Source organism: Gambusia affinis, linkage group LG05, assembly GCF_019740435.1.
Source record: "Gambusia affinis linkage group LG05, SWU_Gaff_1.0, whole genome shotgun sequence".
Classification (NCBI taxonomy): Eukaryota; Metazoa; Chordata; class Actinopteri; order Cyprinodontiformes; family Poeciliidae; genus Gambusia; species Gambusia affinis.
This window is the reverse complement of record NC_057872.1, coordinates 15,033,504-15,058,353: the sequence shown is the minus strand read 5'-3', so window position 1 is coordinate 15,058,353 and position 24,850 is coordinate 15,033,504. Positions and strand designations below refer to the sequence as shown.

The 24,850-nt window shown below is 38.4% G+C and overlaps 2 protein-coding genes across 4 annotated transcripts in view; one reads left to right on the top strand and one right to left on the bottom strand.

Moving 5' to 3' along the window:
• Positions 1-1,149: 1,149 nt before the first annotated feature.
• Positions 1,150-17,234, bottom strand: jazf1b (JAZF zinc finger 1b). Its single transcript, XM_044117605.1, has 5 exons — positions 16,959-17,234; positions 6,277-6,349; positions 5,452-5,642; positions 3,769-3,938; positions 1,150-1,810 (listed from the first exon to the last, which is right to left on the bottom strand). The coding sequence occupies exons 1-5, from the start codon at positions 17,107-17,109 to the stop codon at positions 1,634-1,636; spliced, it is 762 nt and encodes a 253-aa protein (XP_043973540.1). The 5' UTR covers positions 17,110-17,234; the 3' UTR covers positions 1,150-1,633.
• A 6,531-nt stretch (positions 17,235-23,765) lies between these two features.
• creb5b (cAMP responsive element binding protein 5b) overlaps positions 23,766-24,850 on the top strand; it is a 52,547-nt gene continuing 51,462 nt past the window's right edge. For 2 of the 3 annotated variants that reach the window (XM_044117600.1, XM_044117602.1), the window contains exon 1: positions 24,013-24,052. In XM_044117600.1, coding sequence (XP_043973535.1) covers positions 24,023-24,052 — 30 coding nt within the window. In that variant the 5' untranslated portion in view covers positions 24,013-24,022. The other variant, XM_044117601.1, reaches the window with a different exon arrangement.

The window sequence follows — 24,850 nt, the reverse complement described above, 5'->3', positions numbered from 1 at the left end:
TGTCTGATTATTTTGTAGATATTTGTTTTCCTTTTTAAAAACCATATAATTTCAAAGGAGCATTTAGCACAAGAAATTACACAATGTTCTCCACACCACATTTGACGCTAATCTTTAGGGTTTTTCTTGCAGCTAATTAATAAAACAGCAATGCTCCACTTTATTTAGTTGTGTACCAAAGACAATGCTAAAGAGAAACTGATTTTGCAGGCTTTTAATAGACGAATACCCAATAACTATTAGAGGGGAATAATGTAACGGAGAAGTAAACTAACGTTTAGCTTTTTGGCCTTCGACCTCGACTCGACTGTAACTTCGACTTCACGCCTGGAAGCTGACAAATTTAAATGAACTCGACAAAATCTGCAAGAATAGCGATCGAGTACCCAGCCAGACTGAATAGCAACTTGCTGAGAGACATGGATTGGACCTGCATGTATGAGAAAATAATTTTGCAGGCCTGGGTTTTTAATAGTCACAGAATGATGTCAGTTCTTGCATCATTGTGCTCTTACAAAAAAAAAAAAAATAAATAAAAAATAAATCCTAAAGGTAGATGACGTTATTGTCTATTTAATTCCTTTGTTTTTGCAGCTGATTGCTGGCAGATATTTCTGAATATTTCATTCTTATGGCACAAAATAGGAGCTGAATGCACAGCCACGGAGCCATTTCATTGTTTCTTCCCATTTCTAGTAACTCAGGCAGTGAAAAGTAAACAGAAGCGGTTGGGCATGAAGCTAAACTGCTCGGTAACTCTCAAACTGAAGACATTCACAGACAGACTGTTTGGGTGTTTTTGGAATGGGACACGATTCAAGGCAACTGCTATACATTCAGAAATTTCACAATACTGAGGCCTGAAGAATTGGACTTGTTTACTCGTTTTTTTTTTTTTTTTTAAAGTGCTTCAATACCTTACTGTGAAATTAGGAAGGTCAGCTGCTTAGTCTTAAAGAAAGTTACCCAAGACACAAAGAACTGCTACTCAAAATGCTCTCATGATCCCACCGAGCAGCATGGACTCATTTAAAACGATCAGGCAAAAGTAGAGCTGAAATGCTTGCAGAAAAATCACCTGAGATTATCCTTTGGTGTTCCCACAAAAGAGATGCTATGCATGTCCTATGAATGGAAAAGTAACTGTGTTTTAAGACAAACGACTCATTATTCCCAGTCAGGCTACATTCAGTTTCTTCATTTGTCTCTTTCCCATTTCAAGCTCAAAGGCTCTGACAGAGTGAGTACTGGTGTTTCCTTTCAACAGAAAACACAGGAATCTGTCCATGTATTCAGCATTTAAAGGACAATGCTTTTGTAAAACTAATCATCTCCTGGCTACTTCTCAAGTCTACATTATCAACAATAAGCACCATAAAGTCAAGGGAATAAAGGTGGGACAAAAAATATCTGAAATGTGCAAAAATACAAAATGTGAACGGCATAAATATGGCAATTTGGTTGACTTAAGGTTGAATAATACATACATACTGTGCAAATAAAACATAGTCTAGTGTTATAGCAAAGTGAAATAAAGGGAAAATGAAACTGGCGGCAGCGAGCGGCGCTGCTGGTGAACTTTAGATGGATGTTTATATGGCCTGAGGGAAAGTGCTGGTCGTCGACTCCACCTCTACTGCTGCTTCTTACGGAAGCTGTCAGTAGAGATGGGTGGATGAAAGTTGATGGTGTGGTGCCGGAGACCCTGAGATGTCTTGTAGCTCTTCCCACAGCGGCATTTAAAAGGTTTGCGCACCCTGATCTGGGTCCGGTGTCCGTTCTTGGCATGATACTTGATGCCGTTCACATTCTGTTGCGAGACAAGAAGTTTACATTGAACATTATACATGACGGGCTGCATTCTGGAACTATTACAACTGCAGTAGATGAAGAGAACAAATTCAAGTGCTCGGACTCTGCCTTTCTGTTTTTTGCAAGATTTAAAGCACCGGAAAATAAATGCTTGTTGACTTTATTTAAAGTTTTAATTGTAGATAAAGTATGAAAAACACAGATTATTTTTCCTTCCACTTCACAAAGATGCACGATTATGTGTCACGTTCAAAGTTGTGGCTGTAGCGGCACAAAATATGAATAACTTCTAGAGGTTCCACTACTTTTGGCATTGAAGTATGTTGGGACCAGAGACCTACTTCCAGAGATTCAGACCAATTTTATTTGACCGGAGATAGAAAATCTCTGTAAGAAACTAAAATAACAATTAAGCTAAGCAGTCTAAAATAGACATAGTTAACCCAGACATCTAATTATAGGCCTAATGAGGGCAAAAACAGATATTATCCGCAAATGTGTAACATATGAGGTATTGTGTATGATGTTGCATAATTTTGAGACAAAAAAAAAAGAAAAAGTTTGCAGTCAACAGAAGGCTTGTTCTGCTCCTAAACAGATCCCTGCTGCTGCCTTAAGCCTTAGTCATTGCCTATAACTCTGTCATTCACGTCAGCAAAGCAATTTTCTCAGGCTGTGCAGAATTTATCCCAACCACACACACCAGATGTGGGCGGAAAATCCTATAAAACTCCATATCACTGAGGTGGACTGGATGTATGCCTTTAAGTTGTTGTACTGCCCAACAAAGTACCCATTTTCCACTCTCCAGTTCTATCCTTCTCCCATACATACATACATACATACATGCACGTATATATAGGTTGAAACTTGCAAGCCTGAAATTCCATCTATCCCTGGTGAGAAGTATGGGAGTGGCACATTCATGCTGTGGGAGTGTTTTGCTTCAGAAGAGACTGTTGTACTTCACATGAGGAAGAAATGTTCTGAAAACATTAAGGCAACAACTCAAGACATCCACCAAGAAGATAAAATTTGGACTTCCTACGCAATTTCTTTGGTTGAATTTCAACCGGCCAATCGCTGAAGAGACGGCGTTATAAATGATGACCTTTAGTTTCTGCTCTGTTTCAGTATTGTAATCCGCTTATACAGGGTTGTAGTTTGGCAATGGCAACGGAGGACGCGAACAGAGCCATCCAGTCCGTGTTGGATACACTTCTAAGTACTGAGCAATTAAAGTCAGAGCAAGAGGAATGTTTAAGACATTTTATTGCTGGCCGAAGATGTTGTGGCCTGACTCTCCATGGGGATGTTTACAGCGCATGCAATTTCCAGCAACCTTCAACGAGCTGGCGCATTGCATGTCACGGCCAATGTTAGCAACTGGGTAAGATTTAAAACTTCAACAGAGTCCAGGTCCCCAGCAAGCAATTGTTTCTCAATAGCTGAGGGTCCAGATCGTCGTTACGAAGCCAAAGCTTTAAGAACAAAGGGCTGGTTTTTACCAGGGTAAGCTTGGGCACAAATGTGTTTTCCACTCAGACAACGATCCCAATCATGCAGCCAAATTAGTTACAAAGCAGCGTTCCTTTCAACGACTGAAACTATGATGACAATATTTACTCAACCTTTTATTTACAACAAAAAAAAACAAAATAAAAAGTCAGCCGAATGATACTAACAATGACAAAAATGACTGTCATGCCAAAATAAAGAAATGCGTATAATGTTATAGGGAGATGAAATCCAGTCAGATCTCAATTTAGCCATGTGAGAAAACAGGAAAAGGTTTTTTTCGATAGGATAAATAGTTCACTTGCGTGTAACAATTTTTTTTGCGTGTGTGTAAAAGGACATAGACAGAATGTTGAAAGATTCAGTAGACAAACATTTGACTAAGACTAAAACGACTGCGGCAATTTTAAGATCTGATAAATCACGGATGAAACACACCTTGTATCTTTTCTTACAGCCGGGAACAGGACAGGCGAAAGGCTTCTCATCTCCTCCGTTCATGCACATGGAGCTTAAGATAGACTCAGAGCTGATGGCGCTCTCTGTGGTCCACGACTCGTCACTGTCAGACGCCTCGAACTCTACATCCTCATCGTCACACTCACTACCTGTGGGAAGAAAAAGCAACAGAAAGTACAAAGATTGAATTCAGATTCACAGCATCCAAAAGAAGATGCTCTGATTCATGCCTTTTGACTTCCTTGTGGCAATTAGATCTTAGCCCTTGGGCTTTCTGTCGGGCAAACACAGACCTTTCTCAGCAGCAGTTCCCATACTCATCTCTTCCTGAATTACAATACCCAGATTTTAAGAAGCACTGAAATCAGCCAGTTATGGGAAAGAATCTCGGGTTGAGAAACTTCTTTTTGTTTTATGCATTCATTAATGTTGCTGTCTCTTTGAGTATGTGGGAAAATGCCACAAAGCTGTACGAAAAAAAAAGAAGCTTCCTGTGGAAGTTGAAGAAAAAATATAAACAATTTTAAATTTTTCTTTGACAAAAATAACTCTGAAAAGTGTGGCTCACAGATGCATTGAGCCCCTGTGTTTTAAAATGTTTGGAGCAATAGATTTATTTATTTTTATTTTTTGAAGTACGCTTAGACCTGCTGAGCGAGATTGAACAGAGAGCGCATGTGATCAAAATGTCAAAACTTCTCAGTTAGATTCAAATCTCGGCCATTCAAATACAGGACAATGCAAAACTTCAACCCATTTCTTTGCAACTCTGGATCTTTGTTTTGTCATTGTGCTGCTAGAAGATAAACCTCCCACTCAGTCTCAAGTCTTTTACGACCTGCACAAACTTATTGCCTCTCATTCTGTAGGTAGACCGGAAAAGTTCAGTTTTAGTCCCATCTGAGCAGATCACCTTCTTTCCCACCTCCTCCAGAGTATCCTCATGTGTACTGCTCTGCTTAACGCTCTCGTTGCTAAGCCTGTCACTAAAAAAAAGTCCTTATTAGTACATCCCAAATGAAATCATTCTACATTACATTATAAAACTCACAATGGGTAGGATGTCATCATTTTCCTACAGAAAGTGGTCTACATAGGAATTGTTAAGAGTTCAGTTTGATTCAGTCCTCTTGTCAGGTGCAGCGGTAGAGGAACCGCACAGTGTAAAAAGCTAAATTGAAGGAAGCTCTCATTTCTGCATCTCAGCCAGACTCAGAATGTGAGACACAGAGCAAGACTTTTATCAGGTAACAGGAAGTTGCACTGTTTTATCCTGTTGAGCTTTCAGCCACTGTCTACTGTTGAACATGCTAGAAACCTCAGAGTTAAGGATAGGACCTAGATGATGGTCAGAACACACAAAGAGACTGAGGTTGTATTTATGCTAGCCCCCACTAACTGAGCTAACAGCTATGGGAAAATGCTAAACAGTCTTAAATGTGTATTCTAACATTATTTTGTCAGACTTAAGATGGTAAATCTTTGATTTATAGCAAACACTACAAACGAACAAACAGAAAAAGCATCTGAGAATCCACCAAGAAATTCTGATCGGTGCACCTCTACTTTAATAATAAAAAAAAAAAATTAAAAAAGGACGATATTTATTTGCTGCTGTGAGGTGACACTGCTCATCTCACTAGGAAAGAGAATGACGGGTACCTGTTGGTGTACTGCTGCGGAAGGAAGAGGAAGGGGTGATCGGTGGAGTGACGGGAGGCGTAAGGTTTCCACTGGTGTGACGAGGTGGTGTGGAGACGTTGGTGCGTGACAACGTGGCCGTCAGAGAGAGCTTAGGCTGCACCTTCTTTTTCAGGGCCTCGTGTTCTCGCCTCGCAGCGTCTGTCATGAACCTGGCATTGTGGATCACAAAGCGGCTTAGTGTTTGTTAAAAAGAAAGAGAAGAAAAAAAAATTATGAAAAGAAGGTAATTTCACACTTTCTTCACTAATTAACTCGGAGCCCTTCAGTTGTAGAACGCATGGTTGGAAAAAAAACACCACCGGCCACATTTCCATGAAAAAACATTTTATTGGAGTAGTAAAGTCTTTGGTAAATTGGTATAATAAGATAGAAGCATTAACACAGACACTGGTAAAGGAAAAGTGGAATTAGCAAATTAAGTAACAGCCACATGAAGATGCGTTTGTAAAAGCAGGGAGACAGTGGGACACTTTGTCGTACTCTGGCGTACTGTGGAAGGCCAATAAAAGCTCTGTTTGAGCCCCATATCAAAGGCAGCTGGGATGATCTCAGAGCAGTAAAAAAAAAAAAAAAACAACACAACGCCACAGAAATTAATCTAAGCAGTCCTCCAGATGACAAATGAAACTGTCAGCAACATTTAATGAGTCTCCCGCATAATATAAAACAGAAGCAGCTGATTCAGAAGAAGTCCCGTAATAAAATTAATCTGAGGTTAAATCAGATCAATTCATGAATTTTGAGAAGCAGGTTTTGAAGATGAAAAAAAAAAGTTGGCCTTACCTATTGATGTAGCTGAGAGCAATATATGTCGGCTGCTGCTGTTCCTGCTTCTCCAAAAAACAGGGGTCTGTTTCTAGGCAGATAGAGAAACAGAAACATTGGAAGAAGTTGAACAAAATGATCTAAATGTTCACCAAATTCTGTAGGCCTTCAATTTAAACACCATATTTGAAATCTAACATTTTTATAATTTTTTTTTTTCCTTTTTCTTTTTATTAGCCTTTAATGCTTCAACAGCTTCTCCTTTTAAGGTTGACGCATCTCATAAAAACCAATAAAAATAATATAATAAAATATTATCTAATCATATTAAAAAAGTACATTCATGAGTGTACTTTTTTTACCTGAACAAGGTGGTCCTGTGCTAAAAGTAATTGTTGAAAGTAAAAGTTAAAGCATTTTTATTTAGAGGAACAATCTTTATTCTTTATTTCCTAGTCCACACAAATTTAATACATGAATGATTAAGGCATACATAAGGCTTCACATTACAGCATTTAACAAATTTTAAATAGAAGACATAATGTAATGGCGCAGCCAATCACAGGAAAGACAGTCTTTCCTATTCAGCCTTGTTCCCCGCAAAAGACAATTGCAAAATAAGCTGATTGGTTGATCTGGGATCTTTGAACAATCATTGGAAAGTTGCAGGGAAGGAAAATGTGTGAAGAAATATGTGCACAGGCAACAGTTAAAACTGCACCCTTAATAGGAATGAACTAGCTGGACTTTGAACCTTCTTCTACTGTCAAAGGCAGGCTGGTTCAATGACCATGCCATCACTGTGATTGTGAGGACAGCAGCCTGGCCTGGCAGAAGCACATGAAAATGAGAGACATCAGATCCCCCAAAAACCTGCAAACAAGCTGGAGGATCCTATTAAAGTAACTCAGTCTTTGATTAATTTCATGCCACACCACTCAGATGTCGTAATTCATGTAAAAGAAGCACCAACCAAGTACTCCACAATATACACGTAAATACTACATAAGACTCTATTGGTCCTACATTTTATTTTAATCTACTGAAAAAAGTTTTTTTTTTTCTTTTTTTTTTATCTGTACACCATGATCATAAAAGTGACAGAAATAAATGTTTAACATTTATCTCAATCAGTTTCACTTTCTGAACTGAAAACAGTGCGTTCTCTTTGTGCTCAGATGTCAGATTTTCCGAGTTCCCAATTAGGACACCAACAAAAAAAAACATCCCTGAAGTCCAAAGTCTGAGGAGAAAAATCAGAGATTGCTGAGCAACGCTGACTTAAGCACCTACAACGGCTGCAAGCATATAGAAAGTAGTATATACTCTAAACTAAGACCTTTGTTGAACTAGTATGTGTAATCATGGTTTGTTTTGTGTATGAAAGCATAGAACAGAGAGAAATATAGTATTGGTTTATATTGGGAATAGCATTTCGTCAGCTTTCTGACCTTTGATCAAAATGCTCCAAACTCAGGTGATGGCATTCCCAGCTCAAATCTCCAAGTGACAAAACAGTTACAAAGTTACAAAACAGATGGATTGCTAATCATTGTGGTATTGACTACAATTATCAACACCGGGTGACACAAGTTAAATTCTCTCCATTTTCTGTGTTCAAACACAAAACCATCAGAAGGGCTGACAAATAATTTAAACAGAAACATTAAGAATGGCAGCCAGAGTGAATACTCAACACAAGACTAATAGGCAAACACCGACTTTCCCAGTCAAGACCATGACTTCTACCTTGTAAACTTGGATTTTCCAAGTATAAAGCAAACTCACTATATTTCCTCTGTTGTGGGTATTTAAAGTATTAGTGAGAGAATCCAGCCTCTTTGGATTGACAGACTAATGCATACTGAGGTGTTTTCAGAACATTTAGAAACACAATTCACCAATTTTTAAAGAGACGGATTTCATGGCCTAACTAGAAAGTCTTCTCTGTTCCCCTTGTAGCACAGTTTTATTATAGAACATCAAGTAAATGACATCCCACTATTTCTAGGTTCTTAAAGTGCAGCCCTGCAGAAACCAAATTGCACACATATGACCACACTCCACACATTGTATGTTTTCGCTTTCTCAGCTCCACACATCCATCCTGCTCAGTGGTGCTAAATGTACAACAATAGCCAATCTCCACACCCTGAGGTGAAAGCGTGACTGACTTCAATCACTCTTCCCTCTGTTATGGGAGAAGCGAGACAGCCCATAAAACAACACTTTGTACCACTTCCCAGCTCAGCCTCCCTGCTTGCGTCTCTGACAGTGTTGTGAAAGACCGCTCAGCCCCATGGGGTTCAGTCCATTGCTTGGTTTTTATCCAGCTCATTTACCAGGAGCCATTTATTAGGCCATTGATTTTTAAACTATTATGAGCTTCATTTAAAAAGAAATTGTAACATTAATAACACTGCAATTTCTGTTTACTGTTAGCATCATTTTATCTCACTGTAATGACAGTTGCAACGAGAAAAAAACTAACAAAACTAAAGTTTTTTTTTTAAAGTGGTTGTAATTAAATCACTCTTTTCGGCAGAATTGCTTTATCTATGCCAAATTGTTTTGTTTTTTTTCAAACCCTCAGTTAGCCCGATGAAAACCCATCCATCTATCCATCCATTTTCTGTTCACCCTTGTCCCTAATGGGGTCTGGAGGGTTGCTGGTGCCAATCTCCAGCTACGTTCTGGGCGAGAGGCGGGGTTCACCCTGGACAGGTCGCCGGTCTGTCGCAGCCGGTGAAAATCATATTACATAATATCAATTGGATTGAAATTTGAATATTGACTAGGACACTAAACAAGCCATTTAGTTTCTTTTTTCTATGAGGCGTTAAATTTTGGACTTATTGCTATTGTTTCGGATCATTATCCATGCTTGAGCTTAATGTAATGATCTGATTGGTGAACGTTCTTCTTCAGGGTCTTCTGGCCGCAAATGTAATCATGCTTTGTTCAATTATAACAAGTCACTCAGACTTGTTATAATTGAAGCAGCAAAGCAGTCCCAGACCGTCACAGTACCACAACCATGTGTCCAGTTGTCAGCAAGATGCTCTTTTTCTGAAATTTTGCTCGTTTCTCACCAGATTTAATGGGATTCGTACCTTTCAAAAGCTCCCATTAGTGTATCGCCAGTTCACAGAATATTAGGCCTCATTAAGATTTTTTTAGAGGAAGTGTGAGAAGGGACTTTGCATTATTTTTGGTTAGCAGTAGTTTTTTGCCTTTGAGCTCTTCAATGGAAATCCTTTTTTGCCCTGTATTGTGCTTTTTTGTGACCTGCTGGTGTGTGTCCCTGGGATGATCCACCATTGTTGCATTTGTGGATAATGGCTCTCACTGTGTGTTGGAGTCCCAAAGACTTAGAAATGGTTTTGTAACTCCTTCCAGACTTTGCTTCCCATCTGTTCCTGCATTTTGTTTTTCAAATTGGGACATGTGGTGTTGTTTTTTTTTTTTATCTTCTAGCATAAGCTATTTATGTGATTTCCTGATAATACCAGGTAAAATAGCCATCCTGCCAGGGTGTTAGTGACTGGGATTGAACCCAGCATTTGAGAAAAAACCCCAAAAAACTGCATCTGTCTATTAGCATGGTACAAGATTTTTGAGGCCATTATTAAACCAATGTTAGTGCTGGCGTTGAAGAACTTTCAAATTTGTAATTGCAGTTTCTTGAAACTATACAGGTCTTAATCTAAGACTACAGATGGTTCTCTGGAGGCCATGTGCAAGCGTTTCATTAATAGTGGATTTATCCCTGGTGTGAAGGACAGCACATTTTACTCTACTTTCCAACGATGTCATGAAAACAAAGAGTTGGAGGCACGCATTCATTATGACACTAGTCCCATGCCAAAAGCCAGAGGCAACCCTGAGACTGCTCAGAGCTCTGCAGTAATGGCATGCGTGTGTGCAAGAGCGCACAAGAAATCCCTCCAAAAATCCCTAATGAGTCTCAAGCTGTGGATTGGCGGCCAGCTCAAACAGCAGTGGATCGGTCCATTCCCACACACTGTAAATCACAAAAGCCTCAGGTGGGGACTGCAAAAGAAGGCCTGCAGGGACCACATCCCCCCTCGGCCTCTAGTGTTCTTTTAGGGCCACCATGAGTCAAGGATCAGGAGGAAGGTGCCTCAATTGGAGATGGGAACCCCTCTAATCAAACTGCACAGGTGGTCCACCATGGTGGGCAACGATTAAAAGGCTTCTGGGAAACAAAGAGTTAGTGTAAGTCGGTGTAATCTGTATTTATGTCTACACATATGTGCTGATGTTTAGGGCTTACATATAGAAAAGTTGTTATGACACCCAACAGAGCAGCTATTTTAATCTAAAGCAGATTTTTATTATTTATTGCAAACATTTATTTATGCTACGGATGGGCCATTCGCACTTGACAATCCATGCATGAGGGCTTAATGAAGCGATATTAATGATTGTTTCTACCTGGCCTCAACCGTAACTGTCCCAGTTTTATCTAAATTTTGACTGGTCCTTTTTTGCACCACTTCAATGACTTTCTGTTTGTGTTTTCTTTTCTATTTGATGGCATCACGTCCCCTTAACAATTATTGTCACCCTTTGCAAATACGCATGCAAAAGCCTTGAAATAAATTGCTCACAGTGAGCTGAGGAGATCCGTGTTTTTCTTTTGGCCTTTTAATGATAAACGTGGTATTTGAATGGTAGGTTCTCATGTCTTTCCCATTTTGAGAAGAGGTTAAAGGAAAAAATCCTGCTTGTCAAGTCATATGTACTCCACACCAGACAAACGGGGTCACAGGTCATTAACAAAAAGTTACTAAATGCTTTAAAAAAAAAAAAAAAAAAAAAAAAAAAAAAAAAAGGTCCCATGCATAAGCATAAGTCAAGAACATTTTTGGAAGTTTTTAAACACTGAATAAATGTCCCCAAATTGAAGGTAGGACTTTTCCATTATTTTCCACTGTGTGTGTATATTGTGTGATTTTTCAGTTTCATACAACAGTCAAATTTAAATTCCTACATACTAATTGTGATTGGATTTGTGGCTGTAGGTTTGTAAGTGCAGGCCAAATGATCCAGTAACACTTAACAAAAAGGGTCTCTGTGGTGGTCTTACATCAGACTGATCGCACAGCACACCTTCCTCAGGCAGCGGCGGAAGTGACGCCTGCTAGCCTCTCATTAGAAACATCCTCCACCAGACTAGCGTCCTCACTCTTGTGTGCACACCAGACGCACAGTCCCCTCTCTCATTTCCACCAGCATCTGGCTGCTCCACCCCTGACAGTCAAATGCACCGTGGGGCAGAGGTGAGTGGTGAGCATTATGGTGACATGTTTATGGCGACTGTGAGCTGCAGGGAACATTACCAGGAGTGGTGGCACAGGTAATTCATTACAATGTGACCTCTGAGAAGGAAATGAAACGGAGACACGCTCTATGTGAAAGCCACTCTTTGGTGGTTTCTGGGGAAACATGGAGGGAATAAAATGATTCATTATAAGTTTGACACACACGGCAACCTATACAACCCATGCGTAAATGCAGAATCGCTCAGCGTTGGATCTTTCTAAGTGCCTTATCAACCATGTATAAGAAGCTATTTTGGTGTGTGCCATTTTTAAACTTCATATTACCAACATTAGAAAAGTCTTATGAGTCTGACATTAACATTGACAAGTATAAAAAGAAAATATTAAAGGAGACAATAATTAAAAATTCCATTCAAAAGTTTGAAATTGAATATCACTGCAGATCTGTCACAATAAAACAATCCAAAAAAAATAATTCTAGTGTTACAAAACTCTAACAGGTTATGCAGTGTCTGCAACAAAGCGCATTCTCTATAAAAGCAAATTAGCCTGGTTTTTATGGAAACCAACGTATTGTTTGGCCTTGTAAGCAAAACAAATATGCGAAAACATGTAGATTAGGAAACAGGTGTTTACTGTTGCAATGAATCTTTGCCACTGTGGTGATCAACATCAGCAAAGATTCTGCAGTAAAACCGGGCAGCAACAAAAGAAATGCTTATGGCAACAAAACCAATGGCAGAAATATAATCACACTGAATTACTAAGCTGCACAATGTTTTTTTTTTTTTTTGGGGGGGGGGGGGGGGGTGGATTCCCCCCCACAGAGAGGCAACAGTGGGGGACTGGGGAAATGTAATTAGCCCCACCAGGTGCACAGATTGGGGAACTAGTTACTGTTTAACAAATTTATTACTTCCGCACTTTTTTTTTTTTTTGAATGACTGCAAGTTGTTGGAGAGATAAAAAAAAAAAAGCCCAATAAGCCTCCAACAGGACTGGCAACAAACAGACTTGTTGTGTTCCTAAGCTTACTGCCCATTTCAAGCTTCTGCTACTCCTGACCCCCGGCTACCTGCTCACAGGTCAAAAAAAAAAAACACATCCGGAGCATCCTTCTGGTCTAAAGCTGACAGAGCACATGGGGACATAGGCATAGTTTAAATTCTGTTATATTAAAACATAAGGCTAGTTTGTCAGATTAAAAGTACCTTTTAAAAATACCAACTTTTAAGCAAGCATTAAAATATTTTCAATCCTGTGAGCAGAAAGTCATCATAAATAAAGGGATCAATCTAACTATCTGTCTATCTATCACAATTAATATAAAGGAGGTTTGACAAAAAAAACCTTTATATAGCGCATTCAGGGGGATTTCTCCCAATCAACAGACGAGCAGCGCCCTCTCTTGTTCACAGACCCATTCAGCAGTCTGCCCACTAAGCTCATGTACAAGAATGTACGCTTATTATCAGGCGCCTAATTACAATGGGGGAATGTGCCTCAAGCAGCAGGCCACCAGATGAGGAGGAAGACATGCCAAATCAAGCACCCCCTCTGTAATTATGCATCACAGGCGCTTGGCACAACGCGCAAGATTTCGCACTTCTCTGAGTGTATGCAGGCCGGCAGAGAGGGGAGAGGATAGAGGTGGGTGGGGGTTAGAGGGAGGGAGTTTTTCCACTTTGAGCCAACTAATTGCTTCATTATTCCCTAACAAGTTATTTGAAAGCCTTGCTTTTAAAAAAAAAAAAAAAACTAAAGCCAACACCTCTGACACATGCACATGCAGCACCAGTCTGAAAGCCGAGGACATTAAAGCCAGTCAAGCAACAAACAAGAACAACAGAGGTAGCTGAGCCCTGTCACCTTCAATAATAAGGGCCTGAAATATCGGATCAGGGGAGCAGATGTTGGAGCGAAGGGTCACGCTGTGGGGAAGGGAAGTTGCATTTTTGCCATACTAACAAAAAGCATGTAAACGCTAAAAAAATGTAGAGGCACCATTTGACGCAGCTCAACCTAAAAAAACGCATGCCTTTTGGTTCTCAAATGCTATCATTTTTAAAAAGTACAAAATCTTTAAAAGAATGAAAATAAATGACACATTCTATTCATTTCCAAATCTTGACTCCCACTTCCATTCAGAGACTATTTTACCACCCTGGAACTAGAGATGCATCAATCAGGCATTTCTTGCCTGGTTCCAATTTCCGTCTTTCTTTGAGGTCTGACGTGCTGATTCAGACAGAGTGATTTCAGTTTTTTTTTTTTTTTTCTAAAGGGTATAACACACAACAAATAAAATGTTGTCCTTGACTGACTAAGCAGTTTGAAATGTATCAGAAAGAAAGAAATTACAATTTTAACAGTGCATTTACAGATGCAAAATGGTGGGTGGTCTGAAATGTTGACCTGCCAATCACCAATTCGAGTCATGCAATTAAAGAATATTTATGAAAATGGAGAACATGAGCAATAAAAGGTTGAAAAACAGAGATATACATAAGGTGGAGGAGTCAAAGGGAAAAATATTATACATAGCCTCCACATATATTGCCTTTAAAAACTTGATCTTTTATTTCAATCTCACACTTAAAAATACGCTACGGCTCCCTAAGAGTTACATCTGGCGATTTTACCCTTATTGTCATCATCACAGCTTGAGTTAACTAGAACTTAATTAGAATATGACTGTAAATAAGGACATATTTTCTGAAAATTTCTTCCTATTTTTCTTTTACGTTTTTTTTTTTTGAAGATCAACACACATTTGCTTTCTGTAAATTACCTGTTATCTTATCTTTTGAATTTATTTGAAGACCGTCAACAAGAAATGGGCCTCTGTGTTACACCATGTTTATGCAGAACAATAATTACGGCGACATTACAACCAAAACAGCGCTCTTTTCTATGTATGGGAAGGTTTTATGAATGAAACCTACGGCTCCTTGCTGGTGAACATGTGTAAAAGGCCTTTAATTAAACCTTACGCTTAAAATTTTTAATACACTAAACCTGCCCATACATTGGTAAGAGTGCTGATCCCATGCTCATGGAATTTAGATACATCTATACATAAAACCTTGTGCACTACATTACACCTGTTGGAATCTAAAAGTAAAAAGAAACCTGTCGCATGTATTTATTCACAAATAGTCCCATCGTCATAGACAGCATGATTAAAAACAGCTGGTTAACTGACAGAGTGGGAAGCAAGTGATGTGAAAAATTTGTGAGGCTCCAGCGAACTTGACCATCCAATGACCTTCATTAAATGTTGTTAAACGCCCCTTGAATGGAGAAAAAAACAACAACAAAAATAAATTGATTGAAAAATAAAAGAATGAATTGAAAATGATTTCTTGAGTGTACCCTGATATTAGTCCTGCTTCATTTATTGCATAATACTTAACTAAGGAGGGGCTTTGATTGAAGTGGGATGGCCTGTAAATTTGACAACATCTGTGAGTCAATTTTATCTGCAGCAGAAGTGTTGTTGAGCTGCTTGCAATCCCAGCCAAAACTGACACGACATTAAACGGGCCTCTTTAATATGCATTGTTACACTTCTTGTTAAAGACAGTCAGAGTTTTACTAGACAACAACAATCCCTATTTTTTACCAAGTGTAACTTTTTTTTAGTACTGTAGCACATGCAAACAAAATTCTGTAAAAGTTGTTTATTTCAGTAATTAAGTGTGGCAGAGATTGACCATAAAGGAAAAAAATAAAAACATGTGCCGCAGATTCTTTGACAGAGAAAGTTGTTTTAAAAGCAACAGAAAATGAAAGCATGAGAAGATTATCTTATCCATCAGAGCATATCTTACTAATCTTTATCCGTTTCTTCCTATTTAAAACAACCTACGTCAAAGATCATGCCGTTTGTTCATGTGTTTGCAGACTAAAGTGTCAGTTTTTATTAATTTAATGACTGAAAAAGTACATCTTCAGCAGATAACAATTTTAGATCAACAAGGTGTGGGCTGCCTAGCTGTTTGAAGGCATGCCAAGTTTGTACAAAGTTGTGCTGTCAAAGCCTCCAAAATTTATCTGTCATATTACGGTGAGATGCCAGAGAAAGTGTTGCAGTGACTGAAGTTTTCTGAAGCTTTATGGAGCATAGTAACAGAGTTCTCCACCTTCCCCACCTGTTGCTCTCATGAAATGACATCAGACTTATATGGATCTTTTCAACCCTCAAAGGGTTAACAGGTGCACCATTCCTCTCACCCCAAAACTGCTGGAGACCCACGACCTGGTACAGGTACGCAGGTATAGACAATATATTGATGTTTTTGACAAGCTATGACCAGCCAGTCTGTCTAAGCAGGTGACTGCAGGCTGCCTAGTTGAGCTTGACTAATTCATGTGCTAATACTGGCTGTTAGATTACCAGTGTACCCCACAAAGAACAAAGCAGCAACCAGGAATTATATGCTGCATAATAATCATATCTACTTGAAAAGCTTCTCCACTACATTGCAAGTGTTTAATCAACATTTTTGATAAAGTCCATGTGTCAGAATAAAAACAGATATAAAAAGTTCTAGATAAATATCATTAGTGTAATAATCAATACTTTATCAGCAGTAAGAAAACTAGTTGCTTTTTCTCTTTAAAGTAAAAGTAATTTGACCTGGTTTTACTATATCTGTGTAAAAAGTAAATGGTGGTAATATTAGGTAAGGTAAACATTCTGGGCAATACGTTTAAATTTGGTCAGCATCCCCATTAAAAATTACTGCTAAGCAGAATAGCATTTTTCCTTAAATAACTTAGCCAAGAGATATATGAACTTATATATTCTCTACAACAAACTGACGATAAAATCTAGTGAATTACAGAAAAACGAAGAACAATATAATGATTATCTTTCAAGACAACCTGACAAAAAAAAATGCAAATCACTAATAATGTTTGTCAAAAATACTTAATTTATTCTGAAAGAAGTTCGTTTTCTCCATGCTGAAACTTTATGAAGTGATACACAAAGTAACACCACCAACACTGAGTGCCGTTAGGCAAACATCAAAACGCTGGTAATTATTCAATGCTACCTAATGAATCAAATTTCTGAGCGGCGCTTTGATCTCTGCGCGCGGCCTTGCCTCAGATGCTGCACGAGCGACTTGCCAACACGCAAAGTGTCTCCGGTTTCTCTTACCGACTTATTTCAGTTCTCCAACTCTGTCGGTGTTACTGCTATATAGAAAGTAAAGCAGCTCATTTGACAGAAACGAACAGGGTCCACCGGAACATCAACAGTCACCACACCTAGCAACCGGGTTGCCAGGACGCAGGAAGTAACTTGTTAGCTGTAGCCTCTAGTAGCCACGTCTGCTAGCTTCGGCCGTGGCGGGTCGCTCGGTGCTGTGCGGCTCTTACCGATGTGGCTATCCTCGATGTGCACGATGAGCTCGGTCAGGGAGTCAAAGTGAAGCCCGCAGCCGGCGAACCTGCAAGCGTTGGAGAAGAAGGAAACAGCCGCGATGCCTGTCATGGTCGCCGTGACATTTGAAACGAAGGCAGGCAGCATCGGAGCAGAGCCAGCGGGGCAAAGCAGCGGTGAGAACAGCTGGAGCGGAGCTGTGACTCCTCCGAGCTGCGTCAAACCAGCTGGAGACCGACAACAGCACCGGATGTAAAGCTGCAGACTTTCATTTGAAAAGCACAATCGTTTTCAGATAAACTGCAAGCACGGATGTGGTTGAAGCCGCACATTTACAGAAATTAGCTTTACATAGGCATGTAAGTAGGGTTGTTTTTTTTTTAAAGTCGTTTATCTTCTTAATGTCAAAATAATTGATAATTTAGTCAAACGAGTTGCACAAGTTAACAATGATTATTACAATTACCTTGTTTATAATTCCACCTGGCCTCGGCATTTATGTTTAGCTTGTTAATTTATTTAGCAGGGTCAGTCAGTACATATGAATAAACAGTAAAGTACTAAATGTGCGAGAGACAGCAGGCCCTGCTGAAATGTGCAGAGTCAGCCAGGAGGTCATTTTTAATCTCTTGTTCCTGGATAGTTGTTACACACCCATCCTAAAAACCAAATAAAAAACTATTTCATAATCTAGTCCCGTGAGAAAAGTATTTGTGCCCTTACTTGTGATTTTGCCTTTTTAGATTGTCAAACAACTTCTCTTACCAAACAAAGATAATCTGTGGAAATACAAAAAGAGGTTTTCAAATTGTTTAAATTATTAAGAGAAAAGGCTAGCCTTACCTTCCTAACCTAATAATTGGTTGTGTTAGCTCAAGTAGCAACAATTACAATTAAAAGTTCTTAAACTCTTCTTTTGCAGAATTGTTTTTACATTTACCAGCATTGGCAGTTTGAGGTCATGCCACAACATCTCAACTGAATTTTACTCCAAACTTTGAGTAGGCATGCAAAATTTTCCTGAAATAAATGCCCAGCTTAGAAACAAACAAAAGATTTTGTTAATGTACCTTAAAATCATGACTCTTTTAGCTTAACTTAAGTGTTGGTTAAAAGCTGAGTTTGTCCTGTTGGAATCCAGATTCACATGCGGCCAGCAGGGGGCCCTGAGTATCCACAAACACAACTTCACCTTGATATGACCATGACAACAGAAATCTGTAAAAATAATAATGATAAAGACATGGCTATGTATTCATCCAAGATGCCACAGAGTATTTATAATATATTATAAGATATCCCTATACACATGTATGTACTAAATTACATTCAGGGTATGGTTGATGGGATTTATTTAGTTATGGGAGCTACATTTTGCTGTTCAAAATAATATTACACATTTATTATCTAAGCCCTGGCTTTCCAGTGAAAATCTTGATTACCTACATGCCAATAAATTGTTTTAAATATTTGTATTTGAATTTCAAAAGGATTTTAAAAAATGAAACGGTATTAATGTTAATTAATGTATTTTTTGCCGCATGCTAAAAGATAGACAGCCTGAAGTCATTAAATACATATACATCTGTCTCTTTTTAAATAACTGTCTAGTCTTCATTACAACTGCATCAACTTTGACTGACTCACAGTTTAATTTCAATCGCTTCTAGAAATGACTCCAGATATTATTCTTCATCCAAGAGTAAGACATTTTCAGCAATTAGTGCAGTCGTTATGGATCAACAAGCAGCTCAAAAACAACTAATAGCCACAGAGTGGCAGTGTTAGTCTGGGAATAAATGTGATTTACATCAGTTCATTTACTTTTAGTAAAGTTCACAACCTTAAGGTAATCAGAATTAAAATTATGTCCACGAGGTAATTAAGTTGGTCTAAACCCTCAGTGCTCCTCCATTATCTTATCTCATGGTAATTTCATGTTAATGGCATCAAAATGCTGTTAAATTAATTTGAATATTTGCAATCTACATAAACTCCAAGATAGTTCATTTTTATTCTTAAACTGTATGTAGGTTTTAGACAGCTTACCATAAAAACAACTAAAACTGACAGTCTTTATCATTGTCTGTTTTACTGTTGTGGTGGAAATGATGCAAGTATTTACAAGGATAATATCAACCTCTCCACATTGACCATGTGAGAATTGTTATTTAGAATTTTGTTTTAATTCCTCAAAGTGGGCTTTTTAAAATAATAATAATATAAATTTGCCAGGAAATGAGAGTATTTTTACAATAATCATTGATTGGAGGTGTCATTTTAAAAATGCATTCATTCATTCATTCATTCATTCATTCATTCATTCATTCATTCATTCATTCATTCATTCATTCATTCATTTTATTCCATTATATCCACAGACTCCATTCCTCCATGCCTTTCACACTTGAAGCCTAAGTAAAATAGTTTTTCTTGTTATTACCGGAAAATGCTGTCGTTATTACTGGAAATATTTAATTGCTGTCGTTTTTCAAAGAACTGGATATTTTCAATTACAAATGCTGGCTCTGCCTGTTCCAGTTATTTATTTACCATATTACTTGATGGGTATAGTTCTAACTAACTATTGCTCTTCAACTTGTTGCACCCCATAAATAGATGGTACAGAGATTTAAAAAAAAATTTTTAGTTAGAGGGTACTCTTAAATCAAGCGTTGCATTCAACAAACTTCCTGTAATTCAACTAAGAACGACGAGCCCATTAGTAAAATGATCCCCTCACTACTTTAACTTTTCAGTTAGGAAAGGTACCTTTTCAGTTTCTTACAAAGCAAGGATTAATGTCAACTTACTAATAATTAGTCATCCATGTGCTTAACAAATCATCTTTATTTATTTATGAATAACTACTTAGGGTTGTTAAAGACACCTAAGCAAGGAAGTGTGGGTTATAAGTAAATAATAAAGACAACCAACAATACTTTCATTCAACTTTAAATGATGTGGACATCAAACAGTGCTGTGTGCTGGGAGAGGGGTACCATCTTGAAACAATTTTCTGTAATTTTCTGTCATTGTTACCTTGGTAACCTTTGTTTTCTTTGGCTATGAAACTTGTGATGATGATGAAATATGCTAAAGAAGGCAAAACAAAACAGAAAAAAAGTTACCAAATCAAGCAACTTACATCATTATTTAGATACTACTTAGTGGTGCTCAGAAAATAATTTGCCATCGATAATTTTCAAGTTAAAGATGTAAAATGACCTGTGATGTAAAGCTAAAAAGTGTGGTTTGACAAGAACACAAGTGATTCAAAAGAAGAACAAAAATACAATCTTGTTGCGAAATGGACAAGTGCTGAAGAGAACATTATAAAAAACCCCAGTGTGGAAGCCGAAGTCTACGAAACTAATTTAACAAAAAGTCAAGTGTTTCTGGCAACTATAAGAAATGGCAAATAGAACTTTCTACAGTATCTGGTTGCACTGAAACGAAGCAAAAGAGGAAATTTAATTCCAGTTATCACCATGTTTTGTGCAGCTGGTGTGAGATAGTGGAAGAACAAAGATCACAGCATGTGGTATGTGGTTTACTTCTCAGCGACTAATGTGTGAATCATCACATTTTAAACCACACCCTTCAACCAAACATGTAGAGCTAATAGATAAAACACTTAAATTTGTTAGAAACAAATCCTGCATTCAGTTCTCCTCTGATGCACAACTCTGTTTATTTGCCAGAGATGAGATAATCTGTCCCTTTTGTACATCTGAATTGGATAATTTAAGAAATTATCCAATTTATATCTGACACAATTCAATTACTGTGTCAGATATAAATGCAAGTTTGTGAGTTTTGCACTACCATATTTTAATTATTGTTAAGATGAAAGCATAAAGCACAAAGCGTATTATCATAAGAAGTTTAAGAACCATTGCATTATAAAATGAACACAAATAAGACCACAATTTCATCTTATCTTTTTCTATGCAGGGTTGTTATATTCACAATAAACCCATCTAAACATGTAGAATCAATTTTCTGGCATACAGGAAGGTACTCTTTAGTTTTAAGGAGTCACCTCACTGAACTGCCTCCTAGTACAACTCTTAGTATTTATAGGGTTCACTTTTTGAATACAGAAAAATCCCTACAATTTCTACCTTTAAACTTCCAAAGTGCAAATTACAATGAAACGAGTTTCTAATTCCACCTGAAGGCTTAGCAGTTTTACATTTCTTAGTCTCCACAAGAGAGATTGTTTACCTTTTGCATTTGTGTGTTGCACTGAACACAAGCAGTTTTAGTTTTATTGTATCATCACCAGTGCAAACGGAGTTTTGTATGTTTACATTAAAGCTTAACTCTACTCTGTTCAAAGTTTTGCTGACTTACAGCTATCCTGACAAATAACCAGACAGTCATTCAACATGTCTCACCACAGACTACCTACCACTTTTAAAAAAAAGTTGGAACCACAATCAGTTTACATAAGAACAACAGTTAATCAAGATTGAGTCTTCTTGTTTCAGAACATATCATTATGTCCCTCCTTTTCTTCCTGTACTATTGCTCAGCTTTATTTTTCCAAAACTGTGTTAATTTCAGTTGAATATTTTCTACGTTCAGTATTGCCTCAAAAACCTACCCAAATAACTTTGCACCAACAGCTATTATCTTTCTTGTATATAAGTGTTGTTGCCAGACATCATTTTACCCAGAGATGAAGCTATGGGGCCTGATTGCTCTAGTCTTCTCCACACTGCCATCCTAACGAGGGGCTGTGTGGTGTCAAGAATTTGATTAGCTGAAGATGTTTTCCTCCCCTTTCAGATCCATGTCAGGATTCTAGAGGGATACAATATGGCATGGTTAAAATTAATCCTGTATATTTGATCAAAACAGCTACAACGGTGAGGCTGTGGGACTATACTTATGCGAGGCGCAGATAATAACCGGACAACTTAAAACCTGCAAATCACAAAGCAGTGATGCAACTCTAAGCTTTTCAAATGAACAGAATATTCAGAATCAGGTTTCAGTATTTCTATTTAGAAACAGAAAGATGGTAAGATACTTTTGCAAAGCCCCCTTCACACACCTGCTGCAATCATCCTCACTGGCTCTTCAAGGTGATCTTACCCAAAAACATCACACAAAGGCATAATCATAAAAGGGTTAGTATAATATAGATCAAATCTCCTTTAGTGTGGGTCACTGACCCAAACTGTATCGGCTCTTTCCAGCCTTAATAGTCTGTTCTTCTAGAAGCATAATGTTTGGATTGGTTGGGAAATATATTGGCAATAAAGAGACAAAGGGATGTCATAAATGTTGATTAAAGCTCTGGTTAAAAGACAGAGGCGGAGAGACCCTGAGTTATGAGGGCCTTTCAGACTGCGTTATTGTTTCGGTGACAGAGCTCTTAGTGTGTCTAGTGGAGTGGTCGCAGGCCAGTGGTAAACATTTCTCAACGTGTGAGGAGTCATTAATCCCTGGAGTGGAGGATGGCTTCACTACTACCACTGTCTGTGGCCTGAGAAATCACAGCCAGTTGGCACCAGCAGGTCACTGCGGAGCTGCAACTCTAACGTGTTATACGGAGATGTCTAAATCTCTGCTAATGTGCTGGAGCGAAGGCACACATTTCAGAAAATTAACTGGAAGGTTTTAGCTGTTGTTGATGCCACATGTTCAATCAGAAAGGTTATCATTATTAGGGTTACTTTTTTAAGAAAAGAGAAGAAAACCACTTGTTTTTGTCTGAAACAGAAAATGCAGAATTTTCCCCAATGTGGCTAAAATAATGTCACATTTATTATTATAGTTATAGCAAGGTTATCTGTAAAAATAATTTAAGTAAAAATAAATTATTAGAAGTAGTTACATTTTATGGTGTTTTACGGGGTTATTTATCAGAATATTTTGTATTTTTTTGCTATTTTGCCCTTTACAGAGTAACACAATTATAACCAACCAGATAGTTATTGACAGGATAGTTAGTTGAGCTGTGTGTTCAGGTGGAACCTGCAGCCAGCTCTCTAACAAGCATGCAGTTCTGGGCTTGTCAACTGTGGTTTTAAAACAGGGTCAACTTAAATAAAATCAAGGATGACACTTTTTAAATTCTACATCATGATTGTGTTTTCTGTTTCTAGAAACTTTCTTCAAACAGCACGTTCTTGTTGTAGACAATGGGCAAAATGTAGTGGCCTTCTTTTCAGCCAGCTGACAGGTAGTGCACAGCAACAGGTGAGGAAACAGGAGTGCTGCTTTATGCATCTAGGATGTATTTGATATATATACTTCATATTTGAAGCCAAAAGACAGCTACATACTTAGTACAGTAAAGAATATTGAGTCTAACTTGTATGAGTTCAAAACTTAAAATTTAGGTTCATTATTATGATTAATTATATATATATATATATATATATATATATATATATATATATATATATATATATATATATATATATATATATATATATACACACATATATATATATTACACACATATATATATATATCTATAAGCAGAGAGATTATATATGTATATAATCAGAGAGAGATAAAACCTATTTTAAATTTAACCAAATATCTTCTCCCGTCCCTTTCTGTGGATAGTCAAAAGCGCATGCGCAGGAAATAGAAGAGTTATTTAATGAAATTTAAAATGGTAAAATTAATGAACAAAATTCTTTTTCAGCCGAATGTCAGTTCTTGGATGTAGCCTTCTCCAGCATAAAGCTGCTGCGTCCTGAACCCAGTTCAGAGCTGTCAGTTCACCCGCCTGTCTGACTGGTCAGCAGTGGTCATCCTGCTGTGTCGCACCACACCCACTCCAGGACCAGCCGGTGTCCCGTCCATGCTTCTGGGCGTTCCTCCACTAACCCCACTCCGCCCGCGGCGCCCCCCTCGTGCAGGGCCCGCTATGATTTAGAAGTTCAGGAATCCCACGTGACGTCACCCCGGGGTGACGTTATGCTTCTCTAAATAGATCGCATTGTAATCCTTTCTCAGTCCAACGTGGTTTCTTCTCAGAGGCTGCTTCACATTTTCTACACTTGTTTGGTAAGTTGAAAGCGCTGCCACCATGCAGACCCTCTTGCACGAGCCTCTGCAGGTTTGTTGACTTTGTTTAAAGCGATTCTTTGGGTGATTTTTTCCTGAAATGCAACAGCTTGTTTTCTTGGTCGCTCCAGCAGTTTGGATGAAGATGTTGATTTTCTTCCTGTTTTTGCGAAAAACCAGGCGTGCAGCTAAAACAACCACTGTCTCCCGCGAGTTTTCTTAGATTTAACGGATTGTCATCTCACTTCATTGCCAATGTGTGGGCCTGTATTTATTGTTGTTGAAGTTGACACGGAGTCAAGTGCCGCTGCAGCTCTCGGTTCATGTAGTCTGCATGGACTTCACTTCACTTCACTCCGCTTCACTTCATCCAGCTTCCAACTTCTAAACAGGTTAATGCAGCGGGCTAATTTCACGTCACCCCTGGCGCTTCTATCAAGTTTAGTCGCTGCTCCGAGCTGCATCGCTACATCATTGTCACGCCTGTCCCGTTCAGGGATAAAGCGCAGCCGGCGACCGTCCCGGACTCTGCGTGCTGCGGTTCACCAATGATCGTCTGGAAAACGCTTCTGCTGTCAAGCCAGTTAAAGAGAAACAAACGACGCTTCTTCTTCTTTTTTTTTTTAATTAAATGGAAGTTTTCATCTGTTATTTCTTTTTTATTTTCCCCGAAAAGCATAATGTGAGCAACATTACGTCATCCTGCAGGCTCGTCGATATTTGATTAACCGCTGAGATGTTGAGGGCTACTTTCAGGAAGGTTGTGCTGACGAGGCGCGCTTTGTTGCTATACGGCTTGAAGGGAAGAAACACGCTTTAATTATATGATTGCTCCTCGGCCGCTGTCATT

Excerpts from the sequence above, each read along its gene's own strand:
- jazf1b (XM_044117605.1), bottom strand. The coding sequence starts at position 17,109 with ATGCTGCCTGCCTTCGTTTCAAATGTCACGGCGACCATGACAGGCATC. Across the intron at positions 5,643-6,276 it reads GCTCTCAGCTACATCAATAG|GTTCATGACAGACGCTGCGA; the intron begins GTAAGGCCAACT and ends CCACAATGCCAG. Across the intron at positions 1,811-3,768 it reads GCTGTAAGAAAAGATACAAG|AATGTGAACGGCATCAAGTA; the intron begins GTGTGTTTCATC and ends GTCTCGCAACAG.